Source organism: Pongo abelii, chromosome 10 (assembly GCF_028885655.2).
Source record: "Pongo abelii isolate AG06213 chromosome 10, NHGRI_mPonAbe1-v2.0_pri, whole genome shotgun sequence".
NCBI lineage: Eukaryota > Metazoa > Chordata > Mammalia > Primates > Hominidae > Pongo > Pongo abelii.
In genome coordinates this window covers 44447712-44467225 of record NC_071995.2, presented here as the reverse complement: position 1 = coordinate 44467225, position 19514 = coordinate 44447712, and the positions used below count along the sequence as shown (strand labels likewise).

Below are 19514 nucleotides of genomic sequence, written 5' to 3'. Positions count from 1 at the left end.
GTTTCAGGTGTCCTGCCGGCTGCTTCCTGGCACATGGTCCCAGCCGTCTCCCCACATAGTGACACTTACTCCCTTACCTCCTACCCAGTCCCTAAACCTGCTATTCTATTTCTCTGATCTTTCTTTTCTCAGTGAATACCACCAGCAGTCATCCAGTTTCTGAGAGCAGAAATCTGGATGTCAGCGTAAACGTTTCCTTTTCCCCAACTCTGCATGTCCAATCAAATGGCAAATTCTGTTCATTTGATCTCTTACTTATCTCTTGAACCTCTCCTCTCCGTCCGTCCTCATGACGGACCACAGATGATCACCTTTTATAGCTCGGACTATTGCAGTAGTCTTCTAACTGGTCTTCCTGGCTTGAGTTTCCCCTGCTCCCAGATAAACTCTAATTTGTTCTCCAGATAAACTTTCTCAAATTTAAGTCTGTTTCTACTTTTGTCATGCATAAAATTCTTCAGCATGCCCTCATTATTTTCAAGGTAAAACTTAAACTCATTGGACTGACACAGGATCTTCGTCTAGTTCTTCTGCTCAATCTTTCTAAACCTTTCCTAGCAATGCCCATATCTATCTATCTATCATCTATCTATCTATCTATCTATCTACCTATCATCTATCTATATCTATCTATCTATCTATCTATCAATTTATCCATCATCTATACCCTACATGTCCTGCATCAAACCATAACAAATTATATTTATTCCCCTAACAGTACTATTTTAATATTTTTAAAAATCACCCATGCCTTCTTTTCACAGGCTATTTTCTCCCCTTGAATGTCTCTCAAAGTCCTCCAACCCTAACACACACACACACACACACACACACATTTTCTCTCTCACTCTGCTCACCTGGTCTATTGCTTCTCTAGACTGGTAAATAGTAGTTCCTCTGGGCTCTCATGGTCCTGTTTGTATCTGGTATATTACTGCTTTCTAAAGGATATTTTAAAACACTTGAGTAGAGAATAAGCTTTTGGAGTCTGATGGACCTGAATTTGAGTCTGTTTCTGTCACTATCTGTGAACTTGGGAAGATCACTTTACTCCTTTGTCTAATTTTTTCATGTATAAAAATTACCTTACAAAGGCCATTGTGAGGATGAAATAAGGTAACATATGGCACATAATAAGTGTTCTGTAAATGCTTCTCTCCTCCCTGGTTCTCTGCTTCCATATCCATGTCTCTGGAGTTGCCTGAATTATTTTTTACATAGACATTTAAAAAATTATAAAACAAACATATGATGATTGTGAAAAACTAAAACACTACATAAATATATAAATTACCAAGAAAAGTTTATGTCAGTCATCCTCAGAAATAACTACTCATAGGTTTTCCCCTATGCCTAATTCAACAAATACATTGAATATTGTTAGTATTGGATCATCTTATGATACCGATTTTCAGCTTTCTTTTTAAATTTAACAATATGGCTTGAATATATTTGCATGTTATTCTTTTTAATGATTTTTGAGGTTTCCATTACACAAATGTGCCATCATTGGTTTACAGTATACTTATTGATGAACAGTTGGATTGTTTCTAATTTTTCACTGTTATAAAAATGCTGCAATAAATACACTTGCACAGAGATCTTGCAAACAGGCAACCCATTTTAATAAATAAATTCACTGGACTTATCGAGGATTTCTGGAATGCAGAAATTTCTTTAGTCATCTATCTAACTATACTCACCTTGATAATGGATAGTTGGTAAGCAGATAAATAAAATTCAGCCATATCTTAATGATTTGTGTTAAAAATTTTTTTATATGTTAAGACTACAATCTTGGGTAGAATTTGACAGTAATATCAGAATTGTCTCATTCATTTTACTGGTTTGGAGCCATATGCATATTAGCCCCCCAAATCCCAACAAATAGACCACTTTACATTTGCTTCAAACTCTCAGCCTTATTAAGGTTTAAAGTATCGAGCATTTCATAGGATTGCCTTATAGTTGGTCTAATTTAACAACTGAAATAACCAGGCATAAGCATAATTAACCCTGAACTCAACAAGTTGAGTGGCAGCACCTCAGCTGTGGTTCAAAGCATAGCCACTTCTATGCTTCTAAATAATGGAATAAACTATAAAGCAGTCTCTCAGTCAAGCCTCACACATGTAAGAGGTGTGACTTTAAGGGAGTAAGATGAAATGTCATAACATCACCCCAGAAATACTGCTTTCGCTTTGGTTACTTTATTTGATTAGTTGATATTTGGCATAAGAGAAATCACTTGTACTTCTCTATTTAACAACTCTACATTTAGAACATTTAATTTTCTTAATCCCCTAAAAAATTAACATTTACTGCAGATGTTTTCACATTAACAGATTAATGTCTGGATCACTCTGAATTTTTGAAGACCAAACATGTTGACATCACTGACATCACTGAAAACCCGCAATTAATAGCTCTAACATTGAATGGTACCTCACCAAGCCAGCTAATCAGAAATATCTCCCGTGTTCATACTCTGTAAGATTTAGCCTTAGCCAAGGTCGTTGCAAAGATTAACCAAATAATGTGTACAGAAGATACATCCGCTATTGTAAAAATCATTTCACTTTGACAGTAGAGAAGAAGCACCAGCCCTTCTGTTTTAGATGCAGTCTGTCCTTTTAAAGCTGTGTGATTGTGGAAATATCAACTTAACATCTCGGAGTTTTTATATGTTCATCAGTGGAATGAGAATAACAACATGTATCTTGTCATTTCACAGGGTTTTTCTGATGATCAAATGAAGTAATGTGCAGAACTAAACAATGTGGGGAATTATTATCATCACTGTCACTTTCATATGAAGTGAAGAAAATATTTCTAAACTCAGTAGTTTAATTTACAATTTAAGTATGTGTTTTAAAGTGCCTGTTAGCAAAAATTCACTAGAAGGATGTAGGACACACTTAGAGTTTTCATGTAAAATTTGTGAGTTCTAGTTTTAACTGAATCTTTTGGCCATGTGTCAACAAATTAACGTTATCCTTCACCAAATGGGTGGGCTTGAAAAAGGTGTGATGCATAAATATTTACAATTGTAGGCAAAATTGTAATGTTATGTATATGAATATATATTCATTTTTTCAGGGAGATGGCGTGTAGATTTCATCAAGAAATCTTTCACAAGAGTAGATAATCACCATATATCACTTACCTAGATGCTCATGAAATTTTGCCACTTTACATAATTCCTTAGTTGGCCAAAAGGAGAGTAAGATGAAGAGGGGGAAAAAAAACCTTCTTTGACAAAGACGGAGAGAAGCTGTCATCTCTGGTATTCTTTTATCAATCCGGGAAGACTTTGATTCTGACAATAAGTGGTCTGAGACTTTGTGCGCTCCTCAGACAGATCCCAGAGGACTAGATTGGTGCCCATCTGCAGAAAACCAGAGGGGATGTATTGACTCTGCAGATCTGCCCTTTGGTTCTGCCATCTCTCAGTTGGCCCATGCCTTTTGTTGCCAGACTACTGCCCAAGTTATAGACACTAACACAGGCACACTGAGTATGGACTATGTTGATTTATAACTAATGAGGGCAGAACCTTAGAACTGCAGCTTCACTGTAAACTTTGGAGCAGGATTTAACACAGAATCAGCCCTTATACTGTTAACAAAGGTCCACCTGAAAGAGCTGGAGGGTCAAATGTCTATCTTGGAAGAGAATTTGGAAGCAGTGCCAAATACACAATGACTTTTTTTTCCATTTGGGGGATTAGATGTTCATCTTACTTATCCCAAATGTCATAACTTGCTTGCATGTGACTTCAGTGCTGTTCACACCATTAAGCTGTCACATTTTCCATTTTAGCAATGTCAAGCTACCTCTTTATCATTAAATATGAACTACCTGAAGTAATCAGAGCATTCATGGGACTTGAAGAAAATACTGGGTATGTCTTATGTTCCCTCTGTGACATCAAGTGACTCATTCTGCTTGGTCTTTTCTGATTCTAATATCTTTGTCTCTCTCTTCTAGAGAATGGTACCTCAATGGCAACTACCTCATCGTATTTGTGTCCCTTGGAATTATTCTTCCACTTTCGCTCCTTAAAAATTTAGGTAAAGATATTTTCTAATTGGAAACATTTTTATTTTTATTTCACATTTAAATAGGTTAGCTAATTGTAGATGCCATATTCACCTTCCAAAATGCTTCTTCTAACTTCTAGGTTATCTTGGTTATACCAGTGGATTTTCTCTTACCTGCATGGTGTTTTTTGTTAGTGTGGTAAGTGATGTGATGACATGATCCTTGTAGGTTGGTTAGCATGTGTTTTTGTGCCTAAATTAGTGTCCTCATTTTGTTCAAGCACTTCACTAATATGAAATAGTTCTTGTATCACAAGTGATTTTCTTGTAGACTAATTTAGAACAAAAAAAGAGCAGCTACGATTTAAAGATAGTTGAGGTAGAACATCAAAGCTACTATTCACGGTTTGGCCTAGGCACACTGGTTATATATGGGGAAAAAAGGAAAACTTCAAGCAGGAACATGACAATAATCTGGCATTTAGAACAGTAGAGGAGAGTCCCAGAAAAGAAACAAGAAGGCTATAGCCATATTCACATGAATCAGCCATTCTCTCTTACACATTCCACCCATTAAGAGAGGACAAGCACAGTGGAATTAAAGAAGAAATCCTCCTCTCTAGGCCCCTGACAAAAGAGGGAATTTCTTGCACTAACATGAATGCCAAAATTTATAAAGCATTTCCCCAAAGAGGTAAAGGAGAAGGAAAAAAAGTTTTGAAGACCCATGTCACCTTAGTTTGAAGAAATAAGGAAATGATCATCTTTCTCATGGAAGGGCATGAAAAAGGGTAGGAAGGATTCATGCAAAATATTGTCCTGTTAACTCTAAGAGGCAGGGCTGCCAATCACAGCTCCAACTCTTCCCTTAGAACAGAGGCTAGAGGAAGTTTACTTTGTCCGTTGGTCTAAAAGGAATCCCTAACTGAGTTCCCTCACCCCTCACCCTGTAACCCACACATATGGATTCTTATTTCATTGTTTTTTCTCAAAAAGCTAATTTTTTTTTTTCTTTTTCAATGACTGAGTCTAGGTGATTTACAAGAAATTCCAAATACCCTGCCCTCTACCTGTTTTGGATCACAGTGTTGGAAATCTGTCATTCAACAACACGCTTTCAATGCATGTGGTAATGTTACCCAACAACTCTGAGAGTTCTGATGTGAACTTCATGATGGATTACACCCACCGCAATCCTGCAGGGCTGGATGAGAACAAGGCCAAGGGCTCCCTTCATGACAGTGGAGTAGAATATGAAGCTCATAGTGATGACAAGTGTCAACCCAAATACTTTGTATTCAACTCCCGGGTAAGTGAGAGGTCCAGGCTTTTAATGAGTACAGTTATGTGTTTTCTAAGTTTTTATTCAATAAACTGAGATGGCCTGAGATCACCATCTATATTGGAATGCTAAACACGTGGTGTTGTCTTTGTTTTTCAGACGGCCTATGCAATTCCTATCCTAGCATTTGCTTTTGTATGCCACCCTGAGGTCCTTCCCATCTACAGTGAACTTAAAGAGTAAGGCAGTCATCATTTTAGCATTCTAATTTGCTTTGAAAATCTGTTCATATGTTCAAAGATTCTTTAAGAGGAAACACAGTTTATAGCTTCCTCTTCAGAGAAAATATGTACTCCATCCACTCCTCAGTAACATGCTTTAATCAGAAAGGTGGAAATTAGCCTACCACAGCACTACCCTATCTTCTTCTTTCTGTCCTTTCTCTCCACCATAATGGTTCAGGGGAGGGGTTCATGGCAGGTGGACAAGGAGTCGATGGTTGTAATAGTTTTGGCAGGTGTTGGGAATTTAAATTTGAATTTTGTTGGGAAGAAATGATGTCAGCTGGACTAGAAATGAAAACACCCATGACAACCAAAACTTATGGTTAGGGGCAGCCTCGATAAGTCACTGATGTCATTTATAGTCAGCACCTAACCCTTGTCTAAAACACATTCATTACAAGAGATGTATCAATATCTGTCCTTCGTTGTCTTATTTGTACAATAGAGTCACTGGCTAGAAAATCTTGTTTCTTCCAGCTGATGGTCTATGATTCATTTGTATTCTTTTCCCTTTGAAGTTGTTGATATTTGCTTGGGAACAAAGGATATGAACTCATTATAGCTGTTTTCCTCTTTCCTTTAAGGGAGGGTATTATATAATAATTCTCAACTTCTTTAATCTAGACATCAGTAACCTCAGTCTTCATTCTCACAAAATAGCAAAACTTTCCCCATAAATTCTGATTTACCTCATAAAAAATTTCAGAACACTTTCAAGTATTTTGATGTCTTTGATTTACTTTGAAAATCACGTGTAGCAGTTACTCCAGAAGCCTGACAATTGATCTTTGGCAGCCAGGTTCCCTCTAGAATGGTTTCCAGAAGCTTTTCAGGTAACAATGTCAGGATTCCCGGTAGTCTGGACTCTTGGCAGTTGTACTTTCCTGACTCTAGTAGGTTCTTTTCCTCATCTAAAGTCATCTCATTATGAAATGCAAAAGCTTTCTATGTTAGGAGACTGTTTGATCTTTATGTTAATTATATTCTTATTCAGTGGGCAGGCTTACTGACCGACATGAAATAGACTGTTCCTCTTCTAGGGAAATGATTGTTTTAAGACTGAAGGGGTAGTGTTTAAGAAAAATGGAAATGAATCCACAACTTTTTGCTGGTTGTGAAATAATGAATGTCTCTAAGACAAATTTAAATCAGCTATAAGTTTATGCACTAAATATGTCTTCACGATGAGCAATATAGATAAAGTTTTTTAGTATTATTTTCATTTTGAAAAGTGATTTTTTTTTTGTAAGTTTAAAAAACAAAGCTTGGTGTTCTTTCTTTTTCCAGTCGGTCCCGGAGAAAAATGCAAACAGTGTCAAATATTTCTATCACGGGGATGCTTGTCATGTACCTGCTTGCTGCCCTCTTTGGTTACCTAACCTTCTATGGTAGGTCACTCTGTGAAAGTCATTCTCTATATGCAAATCCTTGTTAGGCTGATCCTTGACCTGGGTAGGTATGATTTTTAAAAATTGCCTTCTATAAGCATGATCTACAGATGACACATATTCAATTAATATACTATTTTAGCTTTGTCACTTGACCTGAGGAAATGGGGTCTGATCCAGCCTGGCTAACAAGTTACAACAATTTGTGAATTAACACATTTTTTATAAAAGATATCCCTCAAACAAAATTATTTTCCTTTAGGGATAGATGATATTTCTTTGGCTAGACTCCATAGTCCAACTCGGGCTACAAGTGATGAGAATGAATCCACTTGCATGTGATAAAGCTCCTTTGATGGAATTATTAACTGCCACACAAATGGCAGGGAAACTGCCAGGTCCTCAAGTTTGAATTTGCCTCCTCTTTACCAGTCAAGTCAAATCTGGGAGCTTGGGACTTTAGGTAAAATTTCTGACATATCCCATTCTATTTTGTTATACTAAATGATTTCCTAAGAAAGAGGACATGACAGAATTTCCTTCAATCTAAGAATGCACTACCAAAAAAAAGTGGCTATGGCCACATTAGATTATGCCTGCAACATTTCCTCTCTGGGATCTTAACAGTTCACAAAGGGAGTAGGATTGTACTCCTTCCATGAAGTGTGGCCACATGAACAGATTTCATGGAATCACATATTGACCTGGTAGCATATGTTCACACGAATCACTGTATCAATATAAATATATTTTTGTATAAACCTCCTTTTAAAGTTTTTAACTTAATTTTTTTTCTTACTGACTACGGAAATTGAATTGCATGTATGACAAATTGTGGAGGAAAAGATTCAGGAGTAGGCCACCATTTGCTTAGGTTTTCTTTCTATTTGACTAATATTTGACTATTAACCAAACATGTGCTTTAGATTGGACATTAACTTTTTGCTGGTTGTGAAATAATGAATGTCGAGGTCAATACTACTAAAGGTATTTTCACTCCTTTTTGTCTGATCTCGAGGTGAAAATCCAACTACGTTTGATTCCATAAATATTTTCATGTTATTTGTGTTTGGAATCCTGAATGAATGTGTTTTCAAGTAGGGCAGCATCTTCGTCTTAGAGTAGTACCCACTGGGAGACCCTCTAAAAATTATACTAATTTATCCCTGCATGTTACTTATACTTATTTTAATGAATTTCATATGACAAGCAAAAACTTGAAAGAGCCCAAAAATATCTGTTTTAGTGTGGTGATGGAGTCATAGTTGTTGAGCTTGAAAAAATGGTAGCAATCATTCATCCTAGAGTTTATACACTGGGTTTGTAACCCGCATCAGGAGTGGCTGCGCAGATAGGGGCAGGGGAGGTGGTAGGCTGGGAGAGACAAGATGTGGGGCTTGGGTCTCTCATCCCCTTCAACAAGAGCACCCTGGTCTCTGTCTGATTTGTAATTGCTTCTGTACAGCGGAGATAGATTTATCACAATGTAAATGAGCTTGAGAGGCTCTTTATTTTGTATTATAGCTTCTGCAATGTTATCAGCTTCAGGACCTCTTTGTTCATTTGAATGAAGGTTGCATGGCAAATGAGCTCAGAGGCAAGACCAGAGGTGCCTGGATTCCCAGACCTAGGTCTTTTCCTCTGTTCTGTGTTCTCTCTATAAAATGTTGCCATAAGTGACCTGTGCTGATTTGACAACACCAAGCGGGCTCATTCTCTTTTTCCTGTTGTAGGAGAAGTTGAAGATGAATTACTTCATGCCTACAGCAAAGTGTATACATTCGACATCCCTCTTCTCATGGTTCGCCTGGCAGTCCTTGTGGCAGTAACGCTAACTGTGCCCATTGTCCTCTTCCCAGTAAGTACATAAGACTTTGATGAAAGAAACCTACTTGACCCCATAAATTAATACATGTGTTCTACCTTCATTTTGATTTAATTATAGGGTGAGTTTGCAATTGCAATGCCTGAGGATATTATTATTTTCCTATAGCATTTTGAGCCACTTAAATTGGCCATTTAATGTGTAGATAGAGCAAGTAGTTTCAGGTGGTATTTTTATAGTGTAGGAAAAAAATCATAAAACTTATTTTTAAACTCAAATTTGAAAAGGAGCTGGAGCTTCTGTCTTGTGGATTAGTAAAACTGAGTAGGAGTTCATATAACTTTGGAATCTTGAAAGCCAAAACCATATTAACTTTCAAATCATATTAAATTTCATCACAGTTTTGAAGGCATTTCATTTTTTTCCAGTTTGTTGTGCTGCAATAATATACAAAAGTTGCCTTATTTAACCTGATGCCTTGAAGGCTAATGAAAAGGGGATTCATGTGAAGTAAATTATATAGCAGAAAAAATTTTTTCAAAAAACAGTTATGCTATCTATCACATATCTCTTTCACACATGGCCTCTGCCAGACTGACACCAGGTCACCCCTCCCTGGCATTTGTCATTGGCGTCAGTTTGTTCTGAGATCTCAGAGCAGAGCTGGTAGTGAAGATTTGGGCTGCATGAGTTAAAACCACCACCTAAGGATAAACACAGGTCTTCACCCTCCTGCCGTCTCCTCTTTCATAAACACTGAATTTACTCGTTCATTTGAGGGGGAAAAAAATAAGTGACACAGTAGCCAGCACTGTCCTGGACATAATGTTCCATACAGGGCTGGCATATGAAGACTATTTCTATAATGACACTGTGGTCACTTTAAATGCAGCTTGTATGCCAAAATATATTTTGGCACATTCCTTTTTCATGAGTGTATGAAATCAGATCCGTATTACTATGGTGGCTAATATTTTACTCTTAAATCATGTCTTGCCTCTAATATATCTGAAAGTATTTCAGATGATTATGACATACACATAGCTTTAGCCTAAAATCAGTTCCGTCTTGGGTACAAGACAGAAGACAACTATAAACAGAAGGTATACGATAGGGTAAAATTGCCAGGCAAACAACTTCACTGAGAAAAGAATATCTGGAACCCTTCTTTTTATGTGTAAAAAAATCACTCACTAAATTTTGGCACAGTGTAAGCATTCACATCATTGTAGAATCAAAGCATAAGAAATCTGTGATGTGCTTCTGTATTGCTTTATTCATATTCATATAGTGTTTTCAAGCCATGGTCTTAAGGGATTGCCAGAATTGGCCATCATCACACAGACAGCTGGTAACAAACAGTCCAACTAGTGCAACTCACAGCCCAATGCTGAGGGCTGCAATTATTGTCATGGGAAGTAAAAGTCATTTACTGATGAACATTTCACCTCAGCATGGAAAATCCAAATCTCCCCTTAGAAATTCTTACCCTATGTGAGAAATAAAGCACTGGTATAAATCTGACCATCAGGAACAGCAATAGTGTGTAAACATTAGATGCCATTAGAACCAAAATTGACCATAAGAACCAGAGTTCAGAAAAATGACTAACTGCTTCCTTCATTATGTATTTCCACTCAACATTAGCATTTATGAAACATTTTGCACATTATCCTGTCCTCACCCTTGCAATGTTACGTTTATATAATCTGTGTAAGTGCTCCACTGCCCCACAGAGTCATAAGTCCCTGGGACTTGGGGATGTGCACAGTGACTGGCACAGAGGGTGAGCTCCGTCATGCTTGGGAAGAAAAATGGTCTTCAAATGAATCTTGCCTTGTCTTGAAATGTATAAACTGCCTTTTCTAGCAAAAGCATAGACACTCTTTCCCTTGGTGACATGTGCCACGAATTCAGCTGGATTGAGGATCTGGGCTAAATGAACCATGGTGACAGAGAGTGGTCACTTCCATGAGTGGATCTCAATCAAGTCCTCTGAAGCTAAATTCAATTTTTTTTTCTTTACTAAAATGATAAAATTTTAAAGAAAAAAATTTTTTTTCTTCACTAAAATGATAAAAGTTGTTATTGGTGCTTTTGCTTGTTTATTTCATATAACTTAGGGCTCAGATTTTCAATGTGTCAAATGCTGACTCACAGCGTGGTTCTCCTGACAGTTTATTTCATTTAAGGAACTCTTCACTAATAAGTTTATTTACTTGCCTTGATATCTCCACACATTAATAATAAAACTAATAAAACCTAATCTGAATTAAAATCTATCAGCTTTAGGCATTATTTTGTGTTCTCCTTCTTTCAACCTGGTAACTGGGCTCTCTTTCTTAGGAGCCTGAGAAGATATGACTGGGGTTTGTTTTTCTCTACTTCATTTATTATCTTTCTTTTTTCCAATCAGGTTAGTTTTTTCCTTCTTAGTAAAAGGTGCATAGTAACTGCTTGTAGTATTTGTTGAACAAGTGAATAAATGAAATGAATTAAGGTAGTGTTTTCACTAGCAGAACAACATTTCTTTCTCTCTTAGTAGTGGGTGGGGTATCAGTTATGGAATGGCACCTCCTTCCAGAGGACTGATCATGTCATTTTCAGCTTATGCCTCCCTTTATGCAGTAAAGTTCTCATATTTCCATAAAGAACAGGAAACCAAATAATCCTAATGGATATATCATGAACACACAGACACAAATTTCACCTGCCATGCCTTTGAAAAAAGATCCCTAGCTACTTGTGTTTCATCTTATAGTTAAAATCAGTCTTTTCACTTATGTTGCCTTCAGATCTCCTGTTTTGAAGTGTATGTAGACATCAACATAGAAATGCAGCATATATTGCTATCAACTTCAGTGGAACAGTGATTCATAGGTATTTCCAACATCCTTGCCTTAAGCAAACCTGCAAAATCAAAGTGTGAGCTACATCTAAACAATGGGAGAGGCTTTTTTTTTTTTTTTTTTTTTAAGAGTTAGAGCTAAGACTCTCACTTCCTCCTGTGCCTCCACATTTTTGACCTTCACATGGGGCCCCTGCATCAGAATACAGCACCCGCTAACAGGCTCCTGTTCAGGACCCTTTCTCTGGAAATAACAGATGTTGGCTCTAGAGCTGCATAGAACCTTAATGGAATCATTGTGGGTCAGAGGCCCTGGATGGTGCTGGGGACCTCCCTGACCCACAGCATCTGACCTACATTTCCAGGTTCTTAGCGACTTGTGTCAGTAAAGAAAAAGGCACATAGCTAAGTGGAAGAGCAGATGAGGCTTGGTGGGAATCAGTCAGTGGCCTGCCCTAGCAAAGGTAAACAGAACTGTTGGGGGCTTTTGGTCCTAGGCTGACTCCTCAGGGAAGCACTTTAACATGGAATGACCAGCAAGTTTCCTTCCTGATCTTTTCCACCACCACCACAAGCCTAGTACCTCCCTCCCTCTTTGCTCTGTTGCCCTCTTCAGGAATGCATTGGAAACCACCTTCAGTTCTGTTTGGAATTTTCCTATTCCTTATTCACAAAGAGGAAGAAGCTTTTGCGTTTACTCCAACCGTTCTACCTATTATTCCCATAAACTTTCTGTGATCTCATATCATTAGGCCAAATGTTAATCTTTCTGGGAGCCAGGAGACTGCTTTCACATTCAGAGGCCCTGGACATATAGGACTGCCTCTAACTCACTCTAACTCAGCTTATTGACTTGAATGCACCATTTTAACAAGCGACTAAAAAACAAACTGTGACTATTCGCTGAAAATGAACCTATATTTCATACTTGTTTATTCTGTTTAACACTGTGAAACAAATTAAGTCCTCAAGCACTATGTGTATATCATAAAAAGCTTATTTTTAAGCCTACTAATTGGACCAGTTTTGACAATATTGAATAAGCACTAATTGCAAATCATAATGTAGAATTATAGGCTGCTGAGGAAAACAATATCACACCATTTGCTTTCCTCAGTTTACTTTTCAGAGTGAGTTTCATAATGTTCACTAATCCAATTTTTTAAATCCTTTACAAAGTTATTCTTAAACTATTTCCAGAGACTATCTGGTTTGTCATTCTAGAAATGAAATTGCCTTTTCAGCCCAAACAGATGGCCTTAATTTTTGGTGGAGTGTTATGAAAGGAATGTCACATGAGAAACTGCAAGCTATTTAGCTTGAATTTTTTGTCATTCATACATGTTTCAAAATATATTTTACATTTTCTCTCTTTTAAATGAGTTCCCATCTCTGCACCTTAAGTGACTTCAGAACTAAGATTTTAAAGTGAAAATCAATCACAGCATTTCCAAAAATGTGAACTCCTAGCTTAACTGAAGTATTCACTTATTGGAAAGCTGATAGAGTAATTCCACTAAGTACAAAAAGTGTCCTCTAAAAGATTCCAAAGATAAGAGTGTTTTCAACTTTGTCAAGCTGTACAAACACAAATGTCACTCCCTGCCTCTGCCCACAGGGATCTTTATCCAGTTACAACAGTGTAACTTGAGCAGCTGCTGCAAACTGAGGCTCTCTTGACCCTTCGCCTACTTATTTCAACTGCTAAAATAGGGCTGAAATCTGTCAAGGATCCTGAAGGGATACGATTCCTACTATTCAATTTAATTTAAGCTTTTATTCAGTGCCTGCTGTGTGCACAACACTAAGCTAGAAAGTCTGAGGAATGTTTAGATTATTAGGTCCTGTTCCTTGCCTTTCATGGATTTACAATCTATTGATAGGGAGAGCTAAAAAGGAGAGAAAGAGGAAGGAGCAAACACAAAAACGTCAAAATTTTAAAATGTTAAATACAATGCAAAATTAAGGAAAACCTAGATTCGTAAAAATTCCTTTCACAGTCTTGTGTAAATCAATTCAGTGCTTGCCCTTAATGTCTCATCCAGTCTGATGAGACATGTTTGGTGATCAACAAGGGTTTTACTGTGTTTCTTAATTGTGTGTCTTACCTGTTATCTCTTTCTGACTGAGATTATTTTTAACAATAAATTCTGAAAACTAAGAAAGTGAACACATAAAATATTGTCTTATAAAATATGCCAAGGAAAAAATGACACTCTATCTCAAATATCAAAAGTTAGCATCAAGACTGTACAAGATGAATGTACAGCCATGTGTTGCTTAAAAATGTGGACATATTCTGAGAAATGCATCTTTAGGCAATTTTGTCATTGTGCAAACACCATAGATTGTACTTGCAGCCTAATTGGTGGAGCCTACTATACGCTAAGGCTATATGGCATAGCCTAGTACTCCTAGGCTACAAACCTGTACAGCATGTTACTGTACTGAATAGTGGAGGTACTTGTAACACAATGGTAAGTATTTGTGTCTCCAAACACAGAAAAGGGCTGTAAAAATACAGTATTACAGCCTTAGGGTATCACTGTCTTATATGTGGTCTGTTGTTGACTGAAATGACTATACTTAATACCACTGAACTGTACACTTAAAAATGGTTAAGATGGTAAATTCTATGTTATGTATGTTTTCTAATAATAAAAAAATTGAAAAAAGCATCAAGATCTTTTCTGGGAAAGAAGAAAAAGAAAGAAAATGCATTAGAGTGATGAGAATATTTGGAGTAATAGATAAAGTCAAAAACAAAGAAATGATGTTGCCTTTGAACTTTCTTGTTTAAGATTCGTACATCAGTGACCACACTGTTATTTCCCAAAAGACCCTTCAGCTGGATACGACATTTCCTGATTGCAGCTGTGCTTATTGCACTTAATAATGTTCTGGTCATCCTTGTGCCAACTATAAAATACATCTTTGGATTTATAGGTGAGTTTCAGAAAGGCTTCAATTTGGTCAACCCAAACTCACACCTCATTAAATGGTGGACAGGGAACCAGTGCTGGGTCATCCAGATCCCCGTCTTTCTCAGGCTCATGGATTCCCTTTATCCCTGCGAGGCTCTGGTGATTGAGCTGGTCACTTTCTCTTCCTCCTAACTGACACTGGGAGTGACCTTATAGGTCATTTAGTCAAGCTGCTTTTTCTGACAGATGAGGAAACTGACCCGCATAAAAGTCAAGTCATATACCTTGGGGTGGACCCAGGATTTGGACTTAGGTATTAGCTCTGCCATCAGGAAAAGAGAAAGATAGATTTTAACTACCAGAAGCTCTCTGATATTATGAGTATCAGCTTAACATTGATAGGTATCTTCAAAGGAATAGGAGGTTGATTATATAAAGTGTAGTATTAGTATTTCCCATAACTGAATGGTCTATTAATTTTCATTCTACTCATTGAGGGGTTACTTAAACTTTAAACACAATCTAAAACTTTAAAAGAACCATGTGTAGGTCACTTGCAAAGTAAGAGGTGGATAGGGTGTGTCATGAGTTCAGCCACCTTATTATGTATTTATATTACTAATCCCCTGTAAATTTGTGTTAAATTCAGCCTTTTGTTGCTTATTATATGTTGCATATACTTATGCAGCTTTGATGTTAGGTACATTTTAATTATCTCTATAAACATATCTTCTATGAATAAATAACCAAGATGAGCTTATGTGACTTAAGTGTGTGTTTTTAGTGCTAAGTATAGGATAGCTTTATATTTGGTTTATTTAAAGTATGTGCTGGCATCTCCTTTGCTAAGACCTGCTGGGTAAGACATTGACCTTGCCCTGTGTTTGTCTTCTCAGGGGCTTCTTCTGCTACTATGCTGATTTTTATTCTTCCAGCAGTTTTTTATCTTAAACTTGTCAAGAAAGAATCTTTTAGGTCACCCCAAAAGGTCGGGGTAAGTAAACCTTGCAATTTCCCCCATTATTAGTTGTTCTTCCAACTACTTAGAATAAACTAGAAAATACACATAGTTCAGAAAAATGAATCAATGTACAAGAACCAAAAATCAAAAATGGGCTAGAACTTTCTGGTAGCAGAGAAAGGGGACATATTTCTGAAACTCAAATGATTCTACTTCAAATATCAAATATCCTGTGTTGAGTCTGTCATACATGTCAAATAGTAGTAGCCTTTCCCACAGGCACATATGCCTCAGGCACATAGCAGTGCCCAATACCAAGCTGCTGTTGTACTATCCATGGAAAATCATGCAAGAAGGAATTAGGCTCCCTAGCGGTGTTATGGAATAATTTAAATATTTTGGTCATGGTTGTTAGGTTTACAAAGCCAAAGGAAAGATGTTGCTTTTGTTTTCCCCTCCGTAGTACCTGTTGTCCCTGGTGTGGACTAAGATCCAGAACGGAACCATTCATCGTTCTGTTAACCTCTTTAGATACAAAATACAGTCTTATTAAAGTAGGGAGTATATATTTCTTTTCCATAAGACTACTATAGAAACAAATGCTAGAAGTAATTGTTTTTCCAATAAGGAAATATTATCTTTCACTCCTTAATAAAGTCATGTTAAGGCTTGAAAAGAATATTTCTTACTGAATTACTCTGAATTTTTACCTTGAAGTCATTTATCTTTGGGATGTTTTGGGGACTTCAGGATAATTTGGTATCAAAAGGTCCACCCAGCAGCTTGCCCCCAAATTTTAACTCTATGTAGTCCATCTTGCTTGGATTTTTACAGCAGTGTGAACTTGGCAAATTACTTCTCCTGTTTGTGACCTATTTTCAGTTTGACCAGTTGTGAAATGAGTACCATTATCTCCTAGACCCATTCTAGTGAAAAATTTTTAGTTGCTGCTTTCTTATATGTAGGATTAGGAGGTTTAAGTATGTGATAAAAGGTAAGGCCTCTTCCAGTGTTAAAATGCTGAAGTATTTTATATGTAGTTATGTACATATATCCTTATATATGTGTGTGTATATTATATGTATGCACACACACACGCACACATATATACACTTTTTGTTGCAACATCTATTAAGCTTTTGGTTTTGTTTGCTTTATAAAATTAGAATCATATCATATATGCTATTCTTTTATAACCTGCTCTTTTTCACCTAAAAGATTGTAAGCATTCTCTAGATTATTGAATCTTTTTCTGTCCCTTGATTTTTAATAATCACAGGGTAGTCCATCATCTTGATGTACTAAATCAATTAACTATTACTCCATCGTTGAACCTGTAGGTTTTATCTCTCCACTGTATTCCTCTTCTTTCTTAACCTAGGATTCTAAATTGACTGATAGGTTAGGCCTGGGCATCTGAGGTATTAAGAATAATATGGCTCAATATATAGATCAGATTGCCATATTACGTAAACAACTAAAAAACAAATTGTACTAAGTGTGGTTTCTGTGTTCCTAACAAAGTCTCTCTGAATTACAGGCTTTAATTTTCCTTGTGGTTGGAATCATCTTCATGATTGGAAGCATGGCACTCATTATAATTGACTGGATTTATGATCCTCCAAATTCCAAGCATCACTAACACAAGGAAAAATACTTTCTTTTTCTATTGGAAATGGTTGCAAGTTATACTCCAAAAGACATTTGAATTATCTTGACTGGAATGTTATTCATAGGAAATAACAGGAAGATTCCAAAGACGTTTACCAGTAATATCACCAGGCACCTGCAGAAGAGGAAAATCACTGTTTTTGTCAAGGATGGTTGTGTATGTGTTTAAAATAAAACCTGTGGTGCACATTTCTACCCTGGTTTTACTAGAGCAGTGTGAGATGATGAAGGTGTGTTTTTGCTGCTTTACGAGCAGAATAAGGGTAACTGCATGTAACAATCATCAGATAGTACTCTTTCCCCTGCCATCTCCTCATCCTGCACCTCCTAAAAAAGTACCAAACATTTGCATTCTCAGAACATCAAACAAAAATGCCCTGGTGGCAAAGCTATCACCATTTAATGCCTTCTCTCAGTCTTGCACCAAAGTCTCTGGTCTGTTTACTAACAGAGGCAAAAGGCATGTCTTAGGAACTGTTTCTGTTTCTGTAAGGTACATGAATGGTCAAACACCAGTCTAGAGCATCTTATTGTCAACAGCAAAATAATATTTTGCCCACCATGTTTGTGACATTGAGTTGTGACTTCTATATTCAATAGATTTTTGTAAATGTTAAAACATCTATATTTAAATGTTAAAACACTAAATATAGAGAGGGGCTTTATTTCAATCGTAGAGCAACAAAAATAATGCTTATAGCTAAACTGCCTGTTCTAGAAAGCATCTGCTTTTTCATGTTATTCCTAAATCCTCTTGTCATACTTTTGTCATTGAACAATGCTCTCCCTCTCGTCTTCCATCCTCATTCAGAATTTTTAGAAGACCACAGTCGTGGAGATACACTACCCAGTATTGTTTGATACATTTTTATTTGATAAACATTCAGTGCAGGAAACTGTGATTTGCTATATGTTTATGTATATAATCTTATTCTGTAGTCATCAGAATGTTAATGTATGGTACATTTGATTTTTATTTTTTACATGTGTAGTTTTCTTTCTTCACAGTCAAAGCATTTATATTATTGGGGGTGGGGGCAGGGAATTAAGTTGGTGGGCTCGAAAATCCATTCATATGTATCTGTCTACAAATGTCTGGGGATAATTTAAACTTGAAACCTAAGTTATATATAGTTCGGCAATGCTCTTCTTCAATATTTACAATAATAGGATGATCTACAAGAAAATAAGTTTCTTTTTGCAAATTATTATCAATACTAAAGTTGTTCTTTTAATTTAGCATATCTAAAATAGGATTTAGTTCAGTTTAGCTCACACAGGTGTTTGCTGACATTCATTGGCCATTTAATACAGTGTTGAGTGGTTCTCCATAAAAGTATAAGTGCTAACACTACAAAGAATGCACACAATCATTCTTGCTCACTTCTATAATAAACTTACATAAAATGGATTTAAAAATTCCTACTCACAGCCTAAAACTTCTGGAGTTCACTACCTTTTTCTCAAATCATAGTAAGAACACTTGTGTATTTTATATTTTAGTAAAGCCAATTATGAAATACAAGTATCATACACGTACTTTTGAGCTACTATTATTTGAAAAAAATCTGCCAAATAGCATCTTTAAGATATATTTACATTTTCACTCATCCAAAGAGTATACAAAAATAAAAACTGGAAAAAGTTATCTTCTGAATGTTCAAGAGCATCCTATAGTGCCAAATAATAAAGCACCATTTTTTTCTTCATAACTGGGATTAAAATTCATATATACTGCAGGGCAGGCATACATATGATAGTTTGTGCTGATTAATTTAAACCCATTTGTAAACAGATGAAAATTTTATTTTCTTATTTCATTTATAAGATGGCTCAATGTATTGGGAGGCTTCTTTTTTATTACAGAAAGTGTATATTGGTATATAATAAATGAACTTTTCAAATGACTATGATGTGATTTTTGATCTATTGTTAAATAATGTTGTGTTATTTGTACATGAAACAAAATTTAAAATCCAAATACTGTCTTTCTTATATTGGTATATGTTCCATTTTCATTGTTACCTTTGACACATAACTAACATCTATAGCCAACATCATGAAAATAATTGCCATCTTATTTTGGCAAAGTAGTTACTTAATCCTAAATTATTAAGATGATTATAATTTTGGCATCACATATATACCACCTAGAATGAATGTGGAAGAAATGAGTCTTTTATGGTTAGTTTGAAAGAATCCGTTGAAGATAGAAAATGAGAGAATAGAAGAAACCTGAGAATAGTAAAATAAAGAGCAGAGAAAATATGGGGGCAGGGAAAAGATGT

At 36.3% G+C, this 19514-nt stretch overlaps 1 protein-coding gene across 8 annotated transcripts in view; it reads left to right on the top strand.

Annotated features, from left to right (window-relative positions):
- The window catches only part of SLC38A4 (solute carrier family 38 member 4), a 259413-nt gene extending 240279 nt beyond the window's left edge, over nt 1-19134 (top strand). For 6 of the 8 annotated variants that reach the window (XM_063711664.1, XM_063711666.1, XM_054526615.2 and 3 more), the window contains 10 exons: nt 3823-3904; nt 3991-4073; nt 4184-4242; nt 5077-5352; nt 5485-5564; nt 6897-6997; nt 8731-8855; nt 14472-14616; nt 15491-15588; nt 17096-19134. In XM_063711664.1, coding sequence (XP_063567734.1) covers nt 3823-3904; nt 3991-4073; nt 4184-4242; nt 5077-5352; nt 5485-5564; nt 6897-6997; nt 8731-8855; nt 14472-14616; nt 15491-15588; nt 17096-17197 — 1151 coding nt within the window. In that variant the 3' untranslated portion in view covers nt 17198-19134. 8 annotated transcript variants of the gene reach the window in all.
- Nucleotides 19135-19514: the final 380 nt, after the last annotated feature.